Below are 17,966 nucleotides of genomic sequence, written 5' to 3'. Positions count from 1 at the left end.
TGAACTTCTCAGTTCACATGAATTTCCAGAGAATCATTCTTTGCAGTCTCCAGTGCAACTGCTGCTTCAATAACATTTTTGATTGTAGGTACTGATACAGTCAGTAACTTCTTCCAGAGACTAATTGGCCATGCAGGACATCACATAATGTTTGTCAGAACTGACAATGCTCTGACAACGTCCTTAGGGCAGCCACAAACTGGGTTACCGACTCTATACTTCCCGGATGTTGCAGACAAAATCAATATCATCCTTGTGATAAATAAAGGGGCAGGGGTAGCTCCCTTTTATGGACACCCAGCCAACCAGTAGCTATAAAATCCCTCTTAGTAGCTGTTCTCTACTTGCTTTACCTGTAAAGGTTTAAAAAATCTCACTGTGATGCATAGGTAAAAGGAATTGAGTGGGCACCTGGCCAAAAGAACCAAGGGAAGGCTAGAACATTTTAAAATTGAGAAAAGACTCCCCTTTTGTCAGTGTGTGGTTGTTCTCCTGGGGAGAAGTGGCCAGGGTAACAGCTACGCTGTAAAAAGCTTGGGCCAGATATGAAAAATCATCAATATAATACCTAGAAACTACTCATTTGAAACCCCAGATATGTAAGTAGATCAGGAAATGTCTAGGAACATGTGTTTAGGTTTATCCCTTTTTATTTCTTTATGACTTGTGGATTTCTCTGTGCTAACCACAGGTGCTTTTGTTTTGCTTGTAACCTTTAAGCTGGACCTCAAGAAAGCTATTCTTGGTGCTTAATCCTTGTAGTTGCTCTTTTAAAATCTAGCAATAGTCTGAGTTCCCAGATGTATTTCCTTTCTTTTAATAAAATTTACTTTTTTGGATTGGATTGGATTTGGATTGGATTTCTGTGTCTTAAGAGGTTTGTGCATGTTTTTTTAATTAGCTGGTGGTAGCAGCTGATTTTTTTTCCCTTTCTCAGCTCTTCCCTGGAAGGGGGTGAAAGGACTTGAGGGTACGCCACAGGAAGGAATTCCCAAGTGCGCCAAGGGGTTCTGCACTTGGGTGGTGGCAGCATCTACCAATCCAAGGTCAGAGAAAAGCTGTAACCTTGGGAGTTTAACACAAGCCTGGAGTGGCAAGTATTAAATTTTAGAGTCCTTATGGGCCCGCACCTTCTCAAAGTGCCAGAGTCGGGAATTAGCCTTGAAACTTCTGCTGTCATTGATGGGGTAGGAGAAAAAAGTCCCTGCGTTGCTTCAGGAATTACAGCATGCATGACAGTTCCAGGCATCCCTGAAGACAACATGTCATGCAGCAGTCTTCATCCTGTCATCCTTTATCATTGTTGACAAGGCCAAAATACGTCTGTCTGGGATGGTGTAGCAGATTACAAATTGCTCAAAATGTTTGAGAGCCACCCATGATTCAGAGGTGTCATCAAGCTCAGCAACACGGCTCTTCTGATAGACTTTGCACCCTTGGATGCCTTCCACCTCACAGGGATATAAGTTGTTGTTACTGCGCTATCTGTGCTTGATTGCCCCTCTGCTGGCTGCATGCATATACACTCCTTTGGCTGAACTTGGTTTCCTTCTGCTGGCGACAGACCCTCAGTGATTCTATGTGAATTCTGCTCCCTTTTTTTAACAGTATTATTCGTTTATTTTTTCTTCTTGTTGTTCGGGCAGTGGGATTGTGAATGCTCATGGGATAGAAAACTCGTGTGGCCAAATGCTCTGTTTGTGGAACTGGGAGAGAAGGAGATGGACAGACAGATGGAGCAGAAGCTGATGGACAACGTGGGCCGCACAACTGAAACTAACAGGAAAGTGAGGCATTGCACTGGGGCAGGGGAGAGCACGGAGCCCCCTGAGCTTTTAAAGAGAAAAGACATCCTGGGATAAGGGGAGGGTGAGGGTCTTTGGAGGCAGAGTGGTGAGGAAGGGGATAATGGAAAGGGAAGAGGCTCAGGGGACAGAGTTGTGTGGGAGGGGACAATGGGAGAGGAAAGGGCTTTGAGGGCAGAGTAGAACGGGAGTGAGCTCCTCACAGACCTAGAGGGTCTCTGGCCTGGGGGCACTCCTGCTGATGCTTCAGAAGCCACTCCAGCTGCTCCCTTCTCAGAGCTTCCTCCTTTCATGGGCTGCAGTGTCTTCCTTTTAACACCCTCCTCCTATGGCTGGCAGGGCTAGCTTAGTGTACACAGCCTCCCTCACCCCTCCCTTGTCAGTTTCAGGTTTATGCCCCTGTCACTCAGTGACACACGTAGCCATGGTTCCGAGGTGCCCACGCCCCTTGGTCGTCCCAACCCTCATCCTGCTAGCTGTCTGCCTGCTGCCAGCTACTGACAAGTCTAATACCTGACACGTTGATTTCCCCAAGACTGGCGCCACTCATGGCCCTTTCTGTTGTGCCCCAGGTGACCCATGGTGTTGTTAGTTGGGAGGGTCACAGATACAAGTCCGCACCCAGGGGCATACCTAGACAGCCCAGACGGGCATGTTTCCCCGGTGATCGCCATCTTAATGACACTTCACCAAAGGGCCCAGGCGTGGTCTCTGCTGAATGCTAAGAACTGGCTGGTTGTCATGGTTATTGCGGGGTGTATTTGAAAATATTTCAAGAGTTCTGTGACATGCAGACCGCCATATCCCAAAGCTGCTGGAGGGGAGATGGGTCACCTGGAGCAGGGCAGTTCTCAGAGCTCACTTGATAAAGAGTGAGAACAGCTGACATCTTTCCACCCAGCCGGCCACGTGTTTACAGTCTGGACATGGTACAGGATTGGGCCTTTACAAAGCACAGAAGAGCCAGAGAAGAAGTCCTTCAATGGGAGGGCCATCAGGGGAAAACTGAAGTAAATGAAACACCCTGGTGATGAAAAGAGGCAGCAGGACTGGAACTGTGTAATAGGAGAAAGAAGGGCACAAGAGGGGATCCATTATGGAGGCGACCCTCTGCTAGTGTGAGTGTCTCACAAAAAGTGGATTCCGGCTCTCTCAACTGGTCAGCGCTGTGTGGCGCAACCGTTGGGTGAGAAATCCCTGATTAGGCAAGAAAGCACCTTGTTAATCAATCTGAGCTCTCGATGGCTTTTTCTTTTATCTGTAACCGCATGTTTCCAAGCCATACACTTGGTTCTATTTGACTCTTTATCTTAAGCTTTTCCCAATACATTTCTATTTGGTTTTACGATAGGCCCAACCGAATGTGATGTGCTATGGAGAGGGTTGAATTGAGGTGAAGCTGGGGGAGAGAGGCGTTGCTTCAACGGAGGTGCCAAATCTGTGTATGGAAGTCGAGGGAGTGGCTGGAACAGACTGTATCCGATAGGCGTAGGTATTTGCTAGGTGAGGCATAGACATAAGGCATAGATATCATCCAATGAGCCTTCTAGCCTCAAGGCCTGGAAAACAGCGGCTTAGCTAAACTAATAAAGGCATAAGCCCCAAAATGCCTTAAACAGAAGCAAATAACCAAGAATAACCTGAGATCATAAGATACCACAAACCAGACGGCTGCAATCAGTAACCTGCTGACAGGTAACCACACAACACTTGTTTGCTACAGTTTGGGATATTTTAAATTAGGGACATCAACAGACATCTGAGCTCAAGGATGCCATGGTAACTAATTGATGTATGTGCTAATAAGCTTGAGGTAAAAGGATATATAACCCACGGGAGCAGAGCACCCCAACATTAGTAGGGCAAGGAACAACAAATAAGTAGGGTGACCATATTTCCCAACGGGAAAATGGGACACTGCAGGGGCTAGCCAAAGGGCCCCTGGAGGACCCAGGGCTGACATTACTGCTCGCCCAAACCCTACCTACCCCCTGCACAAGGCTGAGGCTGGCATCTCTTGTCTCCTGAGCCCAGCCTGCCCCCTGCCCAAGCCCTGCCTCTGCCTCCCCGTGCAGTTCACTGCTCCCTCCCACCCTGCACGTTCCTCCACACCCTGTTCTTTTGTCAAAGTGGGCATTTGTCCCACTTGCTCTTGCCAACTGATTTTGCCAAAAAAGTTGGGATGGCCAGGACAGGGCTTAAAAAAAGGGATTGTCCCAGCTAAAACAGGATGTATGGTTGCCCTACAAATACGGGGTGAAACATGGGTGAACCCCCTGCTGAGCATGCACTAGACACTAGGCATTGCAAGGTCAGTACAACACATTAGGCCTGTATGCCTGGGCAGATGCTAGGATGGTGCCCCCTGGTGATGGTGAGGGGGAAGATGAGGACAGTGATAGCTAACACTTTGCCATTGCTGGGCACACCCGGGTTCCCAACTGACCATTGTTCTGGGCCTGATCTCAGATCACAAGAACCTACCACATTTCCGAGTGCTGATAGGGGAAATGAAATCAGTAATAGAATCAATACACAAACAACTGATCAGTTGACAGCACCCTGAACAAACCTTAGGGAATGAAGATAAGCTTTATTGAGTGAGGTTCATCTTTACTGACTGAGGGGCCATATCTTTGGGGTGCATTGTATTTAAAGTGCAATTGTGTCTGTGTTATCGGGGCAGTGTATGGCCCTTCTCTAGCAGGCAGTGGGGATGCTAATGAATTTCCTCTGTTATCAGCCTTTGAAGCCCCGCAAGGGGAGAGATGCATGACTGGTTCAAACTGCATTCTCCAGAAACCCTCAGAGAAATAAAAGCCTGGGGTTTAACCTGGCTCAGAACCTTCTCTCACTTCACAAACAGACAGGACCCCCAGAGGGCCCCAGTCCTTAGGGGAAGGTTGGAAGGCCAGGGCCAGCTGAGGCATGACTATTAGATGGGGCTCCCAGGAGATGGGGCTCTTGTTCAGAGGAAGCGCTGGTGGAGGCAGTGGTGCAAGACGACTCTTGCCAAAGCCCAGGTGAGAGCCAGGTGCCGGGATGAATTCCAAACAGGTTATTAGTAGGCATGCCAGTTCTTTCATTGCTTGCAGTAGGCTTTCTCTGTACCCTAGTAATAAAGGAAACTTGCCTAGAGAACTGGGCAGGAGCTCATCTCCGTAGCAGTCTCTGGAGAGAAAGCAGGCAGGACAGTTTGGGCAGATAGACTTTGCAGAGAAATACACAGCGAAGGCTAGGACCCATTCAGCCTACCAGCACCTGATTAGAAGGGAGGGAGACACGGGTTTCCCCTCAGAAAGGCAATGGCTGTGGCTGCCCTTGCTGAACCACTGAAGGGAAATGCCTATGCAATGGCCCTGCCCTGTGACACTGGTGTATAAAGCAGTGGGCTGCACAGTCAAGTTGGAGGGACCTGTGCCCTGGGACCGGGGTGAAATCTGGGGGTAACTATCTCCATAGAGCTAGCCATAGGTTAACTCTGCTCCACTGCAAGCACCCACTTAGGGGGCCTCCTGGCTGAGGGTGCCAATAGCTTGTTGGCAGAGGGAAGAGTGGGGTTTGAGAACCCAGAGGAGGGTGGCTGGTAGTTTGGGGTGAGTTTTCCTGGTGGGCCCAACCAGGGCTCCCTCATGCCAGGGATGGTGGAGTCTCCCCAAAAATGGGGCCTGGGAGCCCCCACCCCCTCTGTGGCCCCACCTCTGCCCCTTCTCTTCCCCTTTAGGCCCCACCTCTGACCAAGCCGGAAGCCAGAGTGGGGCTGGGAAGCCCGGGCCCCTCCAGCTGCCCAGGGCAGGGGGAGGGGGCGGAGAGAAGACCCTGGCCCATATTCCCACCCCCTGACCCTCCCACCCAGGACAGGTGGAGGGTTCACAGCTCCTCACAGCTGCCTGGGCTTCCCTGAGCTCCAGCTCCCGGTGGGGCCTCAGGGGGAAGAGGAGAGGCAGGGGTGGGTCCCATGGCAAAAAATGGATGGGCCAGGCCTGTCCAATTTCAAAAAATGGGAGGGCCATGGCCCACCCCTGTTCCGGTGTCCCTGCCTCATGCTATAAGCAGGCAATAGAGATTCACACTTTGGGTAACCCCACAAGCATCACACCTGCCCCATCTGCAACTTCCACAATGCCTTCCCTAACACCCGACTCAGGGACAGAGCAGAAGGGGAGCGAGGAGCTGCAGCTGCTGTGGGTTCGACAGGAACACCCCCTTTTGCCCCACCCCGGTGCTGGCGGCAGGGCAGCTCCCACAGTGGGCCTGTAACTACAGGATCAGAGTCGGCAGCCACAGGATCCACGAGGCTGGGGTCCAGGGCCTGCCCATCAGCTTCAGTAGGACTGCAGAGCTGGGCCTGGGTTTCTACAGGCTCGGATCCTGCTGAGCCAGTGTGACTCACGTCTCCTGTGTGGAGATGTGTGGAGGCTATTCCTCTGCCCCACTCTGATACAGGCATCTGGTGACAGACAGGAAGGTGTCTGGAGCCTAACAGCCTTTCCTTTGTGTTGCAAGCAAGCGGGAAAAACCCTTCCTTCTCCCTGCCTGATGAGCCTCCATCCCACCTCCATTTTCAGCCTACAGGCTGGCATGGTTCCAGTCCTGGGCTGGAACTCACAGAGGGACTGAATTTTGTCTTAGAGTGATAGCCATTCCCCAAAAGGACATAACAGATGATATCCTGGAGAACCCCAACTACCAGCCACCCCAATCTTTCCTGGGTTTTCCCAGGGGTCTGAACCATAGGCAGAGCGAATGGCTTCACATGTGGAAACTTAAATCACGTCACACAGCCCTGCAGCATTCGATGAGGTTACAATCACACAGGGTGTGACAAGGGAGATGTCTCTCTGTCCCAGAATGTCTTCACCCAAGGAACGTCTCTTCATCGACCACCACCTGCCGCTCCCACTGTGGATCAGATGAGTCTGAGCCCAGGAGAGTCCAACAGGGTATGCACACTGGGACCCGGAGTGGGACCCCATTTGTCACTCCCCCCATTCCCCCGAGAAGCTGGCTGGGTCACCCCTTTCCACTGAATGCTCTGTCACATAGTTCACGCTCTGGGCCTCAGCTACAGGCTGCCTCCCTGGTTGAATGGAGGATGAGTTACCCCCACTGCCCTGGGCTTTCACCAAGTTAAACCTTCGAGGATCCTGTTGGGCCACTATGTCACCAATCTTTGGCCATTTTGCCCACATATGCCCTCTTTTTCTACAGATGTTATACCTCAGGCCTCCGAGATCCCTTGGAGGAGGTCTACCCACATCGGCTGCTCCCTCCACTTTGGTTTTACCCATGTCCCACTTTTTGGGCAGCCCTGTGTGACCCCTTCTTTGGGCCTCTGAGCTTTCAGTCTCTATTTGTACCCTGGCCTACTGTCCACACACTCACCTGCCAATTGGCCTGCACTATGCAGATCCTTTGGCTTCCTTTCCACTGGACCCATTTTAAGCTCCTGAAGGCAGATCTCATAGAGTTGTTCCAACCCACCCAGGTTATGCAACTTCTCCAGCATAGTGACCCTGCACTCTTACCCCATTTGTGGAAACACTCTCCCATCAGGGTGGTGGCTTCCATGTAGATCACACACAGGGTCTTTTCCTATACGCCTCAGGTCTCATAAGAATATAAGAATGGCCATACTGGGTGAGAGAAAAGGTCCATCTAGCCCAGTATCCTTCTTCTGACAGTGGCCAATGCCAGGTGCCCCAGAGGGAATGAACAGAATAGGTAATCATCAAGTGATCCATCCCCTGTTGCCCATTCCCAGCTTCTGGCAAACAGAGGCTAGAGACACCATCCCTGCCCATCCTGACTAATAGCCATTGATGGACCTATCCTCCATAAATTTATGTGAGGATGTCCTGCTGCTGCCTCTCTCACTTTCTGAACCCCGGTTGTGTCTTAAACCTGCTTCTTGTATCAGTCATCCTTCTCCAGCTGTGCAATTGGCTGTACCTTGTTGAGCTTCCCAGCACTTAACCCTCTCTCCCTGCACAGGTTTGCAAAGTCTTTCTTAGGAAGGTGGTCACACACCATTTCCTTGCTGTTTCCTTTGACTATCCTGGTTTTACTGCTGCAAGCCACTTATTGCAAAACACTAGAGGTGCACTCTGTACCCCATCACAGGGTCGGGGCTACACCCCCAGGTTTGGAACAGTCTCTAGGAGGAATCCCTTCCACTTGCCAGTCTCACTCTTCCTCCTGCATAAGCCACATGGCTTCACCGCCTCCTTAGATGGTACTTCTGGACCTGCAGCCCCCACATGCGTCACACTATGAGCTCCATTCAGCAAGTCCAGCTGAGACAGCCCCCAACAGAGACTTGCCCACACTTTAGGAAAGAATGCTCCTCTCCCAGCATTTGCAGTGACACCCATACAGCACTCAGATTTATTCATTAATAGGAACACAGCTTAGAAAGTCGTTTGGGTAATCTAGAGAATTGAAGGCTAAACCATTGTCCATTTTGGTTAGCCCAGAGCACAGACAAGTTACAGTGAAACCCTTTTGTTTAAGGTTTGCCTCTCTTTCCATCTGACTTCCTTTGTCAGACTCCAGGTGAGAGCTCTTACCCTTTCCAGCAGCCGTCTCTTATCCCCCCTTCTCAGTCCTTTCTGCTCCAGCTGGGGAATGTTGCTCACTCTCCTTGCTGAGAAGTGGGGGAACCCCTATCCCTCTGGGTCCTTGGTTGCTAGATTTCAATTGGATTTGCCACTGTCTTCTCAAATGTTCCATTGATATGGGGACCAAGGCCCAGACAGTGAGGTGACGCCCACAGCTATGTCTGTTAGCCGGTCCTGAGAGAAAAATGTCCCTTTCCACCCACTGGCTAACAATAAAGCATATAGGGGAAACTGATGCGCAAACAGAAAGCACAAAATAGTCTCACTTTGTCATACCTGGGTGTAAATCTGAACTAGCTATAATGAAACCCAGGCCTCCTGACTCCCAGCCCCCCTACTCAGGTCCCCAATCCCCACCAGAAGGACAAAGCTGGGTTGACCAATTTAAAGCTGATGAGATTGAAGAAGTGAATGATTGTAATAGGAATCACGGTGGCCTCCTAAATGAAACGAGGCCAGTAGCTAGTCTGGAAGTGTTTGGGAATATGAGGAATCATTGGCCTGAGATTCCCATTGTGATGCTTTCTTGGGGCATCCAAAACACTAAGTCACCTTGTTACACCTCTGCATTGGACTCCAGTCTGTTTGCCAGCCCAACAAACTCCTCAGGACCCTGATCACCCTCACCTGGCCCTACAGGTGATATTTGGTGCCCTTGAGCTCCTGAACCCCCTTGAAGAGCATATTTCTGCAGTGCCCAGCCCCTGTCACTGGACACGCACAGAAATTACCCAGTCCACAGACTCCAAAGAAGCCATGTGCACCAGCTTGCTAGATAGCTGAGGAGACACATTTTGCTTTGATATTACAGCACTGAGATCAATTGAACAGAACACCAAGCATAAGTTAATTAATAAAGGACCAAGATCTAAATGATAATAAGCAGCAATAATAGAAACAGACAGCTGCAGCGGCACAGGAGCTGTATCAAACAGAGCTCTAAACAGGGGAGTTTGAGTGGGAGTTGGCAAGGGGAGTTTGGCTTGTGGTGCTTGTTTGGGGTTTGCTTTTGCTGGGGGGTGTGTGGTCTTTTTGGTGTGGCTTGTGTTTCCCAGATTAACAGGATTTAGGTGGGAAGGAGATGACAGATACAGAGGCAGCTGTGGGAGTGACTCTTGTAGTGAAAGACACATTGAGGATGACTGGATGTGGAAGCTGTGGTATGTACATGATCCTGGAGGGGGGAACCGGTAAGAGTTTTTTCTGCATGAAATGTCATCTGATAGAGCTGATGGAGGAAAAGATCCGAGGTTTGGAGATGCAGGTGGAAAGTCTGGTTGAGTTTAGGAAGGGGTTTGAGCAGATGATGGAGCAAAGATATGAGGTATCTGAAGGGAAAAGCTCAGACTCGCAGATGGAAGCAGGGCTGGGGAATTTTGAGGAGAGACTGGATGAGGAAAGTGGTCAGTGGAAACATGTGACTCAAAGAACCAGGAGGAAAAGACGGGATAGTGAAGGAGAAATAGAGCTTAGGAACAGGTTTGCAGAGTTGGAAAATGAAGAAGGGGCTCAGCAGGTACTTGTTGAAGGTGGAAGGGTAAGGAAGAAGAGAAGAGAGGCTAGTCCTATAGAAAAAGGGGAAGAGTCAAGGGAGACTACACCAAATATGAGCCCCAGGAGGATACAGGATGTGTTGAAGAGGATTGTAAGGGAAAATAGGATTGGAAAGAACTTGCAGCCAGAGGGAACAGGGGAGAGACTGGAGAATAGCACTGTCACCAGGAAAAGGCAGGTCTATGTGATCGGGGACTCTTTATTGAGAAGAATAGACAGGCCTGTAACTAGAGCTGATCCTGAGAATAGAAGGGTGTGCTGTCTTCCGGGTGCTAAGATACGGGATGTAGACCTGAGGTTGAAAAGGATCCTAAAGGGAGCGGGAAAGAATCCCCTAATTATCCTTCATGTGGGAACAAATGATACAGCCAGATTCTCGCTGGAAAGTATCAAGGGAGACTATGCTAGGCTGGGGAAGACACTTAAGGAAATTGAGGCTCAGGTGATCTTTAGCCGGATCCTTCCTGTTCCTAGAGAAGGGCAACAAAGGTGTGACAAGATTATGACTGTCAACAGATGGCTTAGGCAGTGGTGCTATAAGGAGGGCTTTGGGATGTATGGCCACTGGGAGGCATTCACGGACAGAGGTCAGTTCTCTCGGGATGGACTTCATCTGAGTAGGGAAGGAAATAGACTTCTAGGATTGAGGCTGGCATAACTGATAAAGAGAGCTTTAAACTAGGAATTGGGGGGAGATGGATGGGAGATGTCCAGAAAATCTCCACGCCAGATTTTAGCATTGAGAGGGAAGAAGATGAAGTAAGAAAGGATACAGCCATGGGTAGGAGAATGTATATAAGGAGAGAGGGCGGTGTGGATACTAGTCTAATAGGTTATACTGGCTGTAGAATGACTGTGCCTAATAGGGTACAAAATGTGAGCGAGTCCAAACAGCAAAAATTAAGATGTTTGTACACCAATGTGAGGAGTCTAGGTAACAAAATGGAGGAACTAGAGCTACTGGTGCAGGAAGTGAAACCAGATATTATAGGGATAACAGAAACATGGTGGAATAGTAGTCATGACTGGACTACAGGTATTGAAGGGTATGTGCTGTTTAGGAAAGACAGAAACAAAGGTAAAGGGGGTGGAGTAGCATTGTATATCAATGATGAGGTAGAATGTAAAGAAATAAGAAGCAATGCAATGGATAAGACAGAGTCCGTCTGGGCAAAAATTACATTGGGGAAGAAAACTAGTAAAGCCTCTCCTACGATAGTGCTTGGGGTGTGCTATAGACCTCCGGGATCTAATTTGGATATGGATAGAGCCCTTTTTAATGTCTTTAATCAAGTAAATACTAATGGAAACTGCGTGATCATGGGAGACTTTAACTTCCCAGATATAACCTGGAGGACCAGTGCTAGTAATAATAATAGGGCTCAGATTTTCCTAGATGCGATAGCTGATAGATTCCTTCATCAAGTAGTTGCTGAACCGACTAGAGGGGATGCCATTTTAGATTTAATTTTGGTGAGTAGCAAGGACCTCATAGAAGAAATGGTTATAGGGGACAATCTTGGCTCAAGTGATCATGAGCTAATTCAGTTCAAACTAAATGGAAGGATTAACAAAAATAAATCTGCAACGAGGGTTTTTGATTTCAAAAGGGCTGACTTTCAAAAATTAAGGAAATTAGTTAGGGAAGTGGATTGGACTGAAGAACTTCTGGATCTAAAGGTAGAGGAGGCCTGGGATTACTTTAAATCAAAACTGCAGAAGCTATCGGAAGCCTGTATCCCAAGAAAGGGGAAAAAATTCATAGGAAGGAGTTGTAGACCAAGCTGGATGAGCAAGCATCTTAGAGAGGTGATTATGAAGAAGCAGAAAGCACACAGGGAGTGGAAGATGGGAGGGATCAGCAAGGAAAGCTACCTAATTGAGGTCAGAAGATGTAGGGATAAAGTGAGAGAGGCTAAAAGTCGAGTAGAGTTGGACCTTGCAAAGGGAATTAAAACCAATAGTAAAAGGTTCTATAGCCATATAAATAAGAAGAAAACTAAGAAGGAAGAAGTGGGGCCGCTTAACACTGAGGATGGAGCAGAGGTTAAAGATAATCTAGGCATGGCCCAATATCTAAACAAATACTTTGCCTCAGTCTTTAATAAGGCTAAAGAGGATCTTGGGGATAATGGTAGCATGACAAATGGGAAGGAGGATATAGAGGTAGATATTACCATATCAGAGGTAGAAGCGAAACTGAAACAGCTTAATGGGACTAAATCGGGGGGCCCAGATAATCTTCATCCAAGAATATTAAAGGAATTGGCACCTGAATTTGCAAGCCCATTAGCAAGAATTTTTAATGAATCTGTAAACTCAGGAATAGTACCGAATGATTGGAGAATTGCTAATATAGTTCCTATTTTTAAGAAAGGGAAAAAAAAGTGATCCGGGTAACTACAGGCCAGTTAGTTTGACATCTGTAGTATGCAAGGTCCTGGAAAAAATTTTGAAGGAGAAATTAGTTAAGGACATTGAAGTCAATGGTAAATGGGACAAAATACAACATGGTTTTACAAAAGGTAGATCGTGCCAAACCAACCTAATCTCCTTTTTTGAAAAAGTAACAGATTTTTTAGATAAAGGAAATGCAGTGGATCTAATTTACCTAGATTTCAGTAAGGCATTTGATACCGTGCCACATGGGGAATTATTAGTTAAATTGGAGAAGATGGGGATCAATATGAACATCAAAAGGTGGATAAGGAATTGGTTAAAGGGGAGACTGCAACGGGTCCTACTGAAAGGCGAACTGTCAGATTGGAGGGAGGTTACCAGTGGAGTTCCTCAGGGATCGGTTTTGGGACCAATCTTATTTAATCTTTTTATTACTGACCTTGGTACAAAAAGTGGGAGTGTGCTAATAAAGTTTGCAGATGATACAAAGCTGGGAGGTATTGCCAATTCGGAGAAGGATCGGGATATTATACAGGAGGATCTGGATGACCTTGTAAACTGGAGTAATAGTAATAAGATGAAATTTAATAGTGAGAAGTGTAAGGTTATGCATTTAGGGATTAATAACAAGAATTTTAGTTATAAGTTGGGGACGCATCAATTAGAAGTAACGGAAGAGGAGAAGGACCTTGGAGTATTGGTTGATCATAGGATGACTATGAGCTGCCAATGTGATATGGCTGTGAAAAAAGCTAATGCGGTTTTGGGATGCATCAGGAGAGGCATTTCCAGTAGGGATAAGGAGGTTTTAGTACCGTTATACAAGGCACTGGTGAGACCTCACCTAGAATACTGTGTGCAGTTCTGGTCTCCCATGTTTAAAAAGGATGAATTCAAACTGGAGCAGGTACAGAGAAGGGCTACTAGGATGATCCGAGGAATGGAAAACTTGTCTTATGAAAGGAGACTTAAGGAGCTTGGCTTGTTTAGCCTAACTAAAAGAAGGTTGAGGGGAGATATGATTGCTCTCTATAAATATATCAGAGGGATAAATACAGGAGAGGGAGAGGAATTATTTCAGCTCAGCACCAATGTGGACACAAGAACAAATGGGTATAAACTGGCCACCAGGAAGTTTAGACTTGAAATCAGACGAAGGTTTTTAACCATCAGAGGAGTGAAGTTTTGGAATAACCTTCCAAGGGAAGCAGTGGGGGCAAAAGATCTATCTGGTTTTAAGATTCTACTCGATAAGTTTATGGAGGAGATGGTATGATGGGATAATGGGATTTTGGTAAGTAATTGATCTTTAAATATTCAGGGTAAATAGGTCAAATCCCCTGAGATGGGATATTAGATGGATGGGATCTGATTTACTATAGAAAATTCTTTCCTGGGTATCTGGCTGGTGAATCTTGCCCATGTGCTCAGGGTTTAGCTGATTGCCATATTTGGGGTCGGGAAGGAATTTTCCTCCAGGGCAGATTGGAGAGGCCCTGGAGGTTTTTTTGCCTTCCTCTGTAGCATGGGGCATGGTTGACTGGAGGGAGGCTTCTCTGCTCCTTGAAGTTTTGAACCATGATTTAAGGACTTCAATAGCTCAGACATGGGTCAGGTTTTTCATAGGAGTGGGTGGGTGACATTCTGTGGCCTGCGCTGTGCAGGAGGTCGGACTAGATGATCAGAATGGTCCCTTCTGACCTTAGTATCTATGAAGCAAAACAAGAGTATAACACGTTTTCTAGTGCCAAAACTTAGCCAAAGGATTGTACCTTGTTACAGCAGACCTAATCAGGATCCAGAATTTTCACATATCATTCCCCTCCACCAGAAAAGCTCCTCACTGAAAAAATGTCCTTTTTTTCCTCTTGATGTTTCCAGAGACAGACTGAACCCCTGGGGTTCAAACTCCAATGTTTTCTCATGTTGATTTTACATCCCTCTGTTAATTTCCTTTCCCCCTTGCCTTAATATGCAAATATACTTCCCATTGTCTCTGGCTAACCCAGCTTCATTTACATTAGAGACAGGAAGAAAACTTCCTGTTCCACCTATCTGGAAAAAAATCTGTTTCTCCTTTTGTCTGATTACACACTTTCAAGCATAACCTCAGTGAGTACCGACAATTCTTTGTATAGTGTTAATACAAACATTTCACAATGGCCAGTGTGTTATCAAGTCTCACTGGAAACCTTACATGGCATTCTTTATAGATAAATATCATGACAGCAATGTGACATACCCCTTGGTAAATTGCTCCAATGGTAAATTCCCCTTCCTGTTAAAAATATATGCTTTATTTCCAATCTGAATTTGTCTAGCTTCAACTTCCAGACATTGGATTGTGTTAGACCTTTTTTTGCTAGACTGAAGAGCCCATTATTAAATAGTTGTCAAGGTCTGGAACAACCTTTCCTGAGGAGCAGAGGGAGTGAAAAACCTAACTGGCTTCAAGACTGAGCTTGATAAGTTTATGGAAGGGATGGTATGATGGTACTGCTTACAATGGTCTGTGGCCTATTGGCAACTGATAGCAGTAAATATCTCCAATGGCCAGTGATGGGACACTGGATAGGGAGGGCTCTCGGTTACTACAGAGTATTCTTTCCCCTGTGTCTGGCTGGTAGGTCTTGCCCACATGCTCAGGGTCTAACTGATCCCCATATTTGGGGTCGGGAAGGAATTTTCCCCTGGGTCAGATTGACAGAGATCCTAGGGGGGTTTCCACCTTCCTCTGCAGCATGGGGCATGAGCCACTTGCAGGTTTAAACTAGTGTAAATGATGGATTCTCTGTAACTTGGAGTGTTTAAACCATGATTTGAGGATGTTGGTAACTCAGCCAGCGGTTATGGGTCTATTACAGGAGTGAGTGGGTGAGGTTCTGTGGCCTGCAATGTGCAGAAAGTTAGACTAGATGATCATGATGGACCCTTCTGACCTTAATGTCTTTGAGTCTATATAGATACTTATAGACTGTGATCAAAAATCACCCCTTAACCTTCTCTTTGTTAAATTAAATAGTCTGAGCTCTTTGAGTCGATCACTATATGGCATTTTTTCTAATTCTAGAATAATTCTTGTGGCTCTTTTCTGAACCCTCTTCAATTTATCAACATCTTCCTTGAATTGTGGACACCAGAACTGAATGCAGGATTCATGTGGCAGTCACACCAGGGCCAAATGTCGATGTCAAATAACCTGTCTACTCCTACTTGAGGTACTCCAGTTTATGCATCCCAAGATGGACAATCAGTGTTGGCTTTTCTTCCCAGAATGTTGTAGTAGTTCTGGTGATACATTGTCAAAGCTGCAAGTTTTCCCTGTTTTCCTTGATTTCCTTATCTTTTCTTCTTCTTCCCTGGAAAATAGCTGGGCGTTTTCACCTTGGCCAAGCTGTGGAGATGGCTTGTATTGATGCCACTCTTTTTGGATGGACACCTCCAAAATTTTGCTCTTGTCTGCTTTTTCATTCCTTTGAGTGTCTGTTTCCACACACCACCTTCCTTCCCTTGCCTAGACTCCAGCCCAGCCCATTCCCTTTGCGCCCAAGTGGAAATGATTTACACTACTCATTTCTCAATCAATCTTTCTGGGTGCCTCACTCGCATTGTGTCATTCACAATCTCTATCCTTCTTCCATAATTACATTTCCAAGGGAACATTCCTGCCCCTCACAAACTGGGGCAGACACCGGGAGTCCTTTTTGCTTAGAATCCAGGATGTGCTGTACTACAAGGCTATGGCTCCAGTGGTCAGCACACTCGGTCTGGAAATCAGGTGTTGTGAGCTGAGGAGGGGGGACTTTGTCTCACCCACTCTCTCACTGTACTGACAGCACTGCATGTGCTCTGACTGCCACCTTCAAATTGCCACAGGATTTAGACACCTCGTTTTCTACCAATCTTAATTGCATCCAAATCCCTTGGGGGTCTTGAAAGAACTCAGCCTATGGTGTGTTTGGATGCACATCTCTCACTCTCCTTTTTCTATCGTGCTTTCAAAAATATGATGGCCTGAGAGAGGAGAATAAACATTTTTTATAGCTCAGCTGCCTGTGAGAGATGGGGGGATGAATCACTAGCTAGATGAAAGCTGGCACAGCTCTGCACACCCTGAAATGTTGCTGCAGAGCCCAGTGTGTAGCAGGACATCTGCTGCTTGTGCCCCACCATTGGACCTGCCTGCTGAGCTGCTGCTTTGAATTTCCTGATGTTGAGAAATCCTGTTGACCCAATTCTTTCCCAAATTTCCTCTCCCATTCCATCCCCTCCCTGACCCCATATCTGGCTGGGCTCTATATAACATGCTCCAAGAGGGGACAGAGGATCAGCTCATCAGAGGCCAGAATCCATTGTTCTGATGACAGCAAAGACACAAGGACTTGGGTAAGTTGCAGGAGATCCCACCAGCCAGGACAGAGGTGAGAACAGTGTCACATGGGGCTGGGGAGCCAGGATGATTAGGTTCTCTCTTCACCTCTGGGATGGGAGTGGATGAGAACAGAAAACTAGCAGCCAGAACTCCTAGTTTCTATTCCCAGTTCCGGGAAGAGAATGGGGAATAGTAGGTTAGAGGAAATGGTGGACCTGGTCTTAGCAGGGGTCCCAGCAGTGCCTGGCACGATGGGGTCCTGGTATCAGCTGTGGCATCTAAGGGCTACTGTCACGGAGATAATGAGAAGCCTCCTGTTTTGAGATGACTGGGGAAGGAGGGGATTATGGCAGGGGGCAGAAGGGAACAACAGGAGGGGTAGGGGCTCTCGGGGCAAAATGGGATGGGAGGGGTTTGGGCTCAGGAGGTTACATGGAGGACGCAGATCCCCACCCCACGCTGTCTCCATCCATCTCCCCGCTCTCCCCACTCCAGGTCGATCCAGACACAGCTATGGCTCTGAAAGGATCCTGCCCTGTGCTCCTGTTGCCCCTCATCTTGCTGGGGGCTTGGCTGGCTCTGGCCAGTGGGCAGCTGTTGAATGAGAAGAATGACAAATTCTTGCTGCAGCACTGGAACTACCCCAGGAGTGAGGACTCCAATGGCACCTACTGCGACACGATGACACAGTGCCGGGAGATGTATGGCCAGGAGGCCAACACCTTCATCCACGCACCCATGGGATCCATCAACAGCATCAGGAGCCTGGGCGGGACACCTGGCAAGCCAAACAAATGCCACAGAGTTGCTCCCTTCGACGACACTATCTGCGTCTTTAACTCGACGAGCCGTGCCTACACTGGGACACGCTATGTCTGCAGAATTGTCCTTGACTGCTGGAAAGGGCTCCCCGTGGACTATGTGAGGCACATATAGGACCCAGCACTGGGCTGGGAGACCTGGCTATTTCCTTCCACATTGGCCACGGACCCTGCTCCTCACCTGCCTCTGAACACTGGTCAGATTGTGTAGGTGTTTCCATCCCTCACCGGCTGCTGCCCATTATACAACAGAGCCGCCCCTTTCCCATCCTGTACAGCCTTCTGCCACATAGCAGCCATCTAAACACCCATCCTTTAATTAATTTAATTAATCGATCAATTTCACCCTTCTGGTATTCAGCCTGATACTGGATCATCCTCATATTCACAGCGA

The 17,966-nt window shown here is 47.6% G+C and overlaps 1 protein-coding gene across 1 annotated transcript; it reads left to right on the top strand.

Annotated features, from left to right (window-relative positions):
- The first annotated feature begins 17,264 nt into the window (after positions 1 to 17,264).
- LOC119841556 (ribonuclease-like) lies at positions 17,265 to 17,687 on the top strand. Its single transcript, XM_038369042.1, has one exon. The coding sequence runs from the start codon at positions 17,265 to 17,267 to the stop codon at positions 17,685 to 17,687; it is 423 nt and encodes a 140-aa protein (XP_038224970.1).
- Positions 17,688 to 17,966: the final 279 nt, after the last annotated feature.

The sequence above is a fragment of the Dermochelys coriacea genome, chromosome 13 (assembly GCF_009764565.3).
Source record: "Dermochelys coriacea isolate rDerCor1 chromosome 13, rDerCor1.pri.v4, whole genome shotgun sequence".
Lineage (NCBI taxonomy): Eukaryota > Metazoa > Chordata > Testudines > Dermochelyidae > Dermochelys > Dermochelys coriacea.
The sequence above is the reverse complement of the archived record's forward strand: the minus strand, read 5'-3'. Positions and strand labels throughout refer to the sequence as shown.

What these genes read in the sequence shown, in the direction of transcription:
- LOC119841556 (XM_038369042.1), top strand. Translation starts at nt 17,265, where the DNA reads ATGGCTCTGAAAGGATCCTGCCCTGTGCTCCTGTTGCCCCTCATCTTG.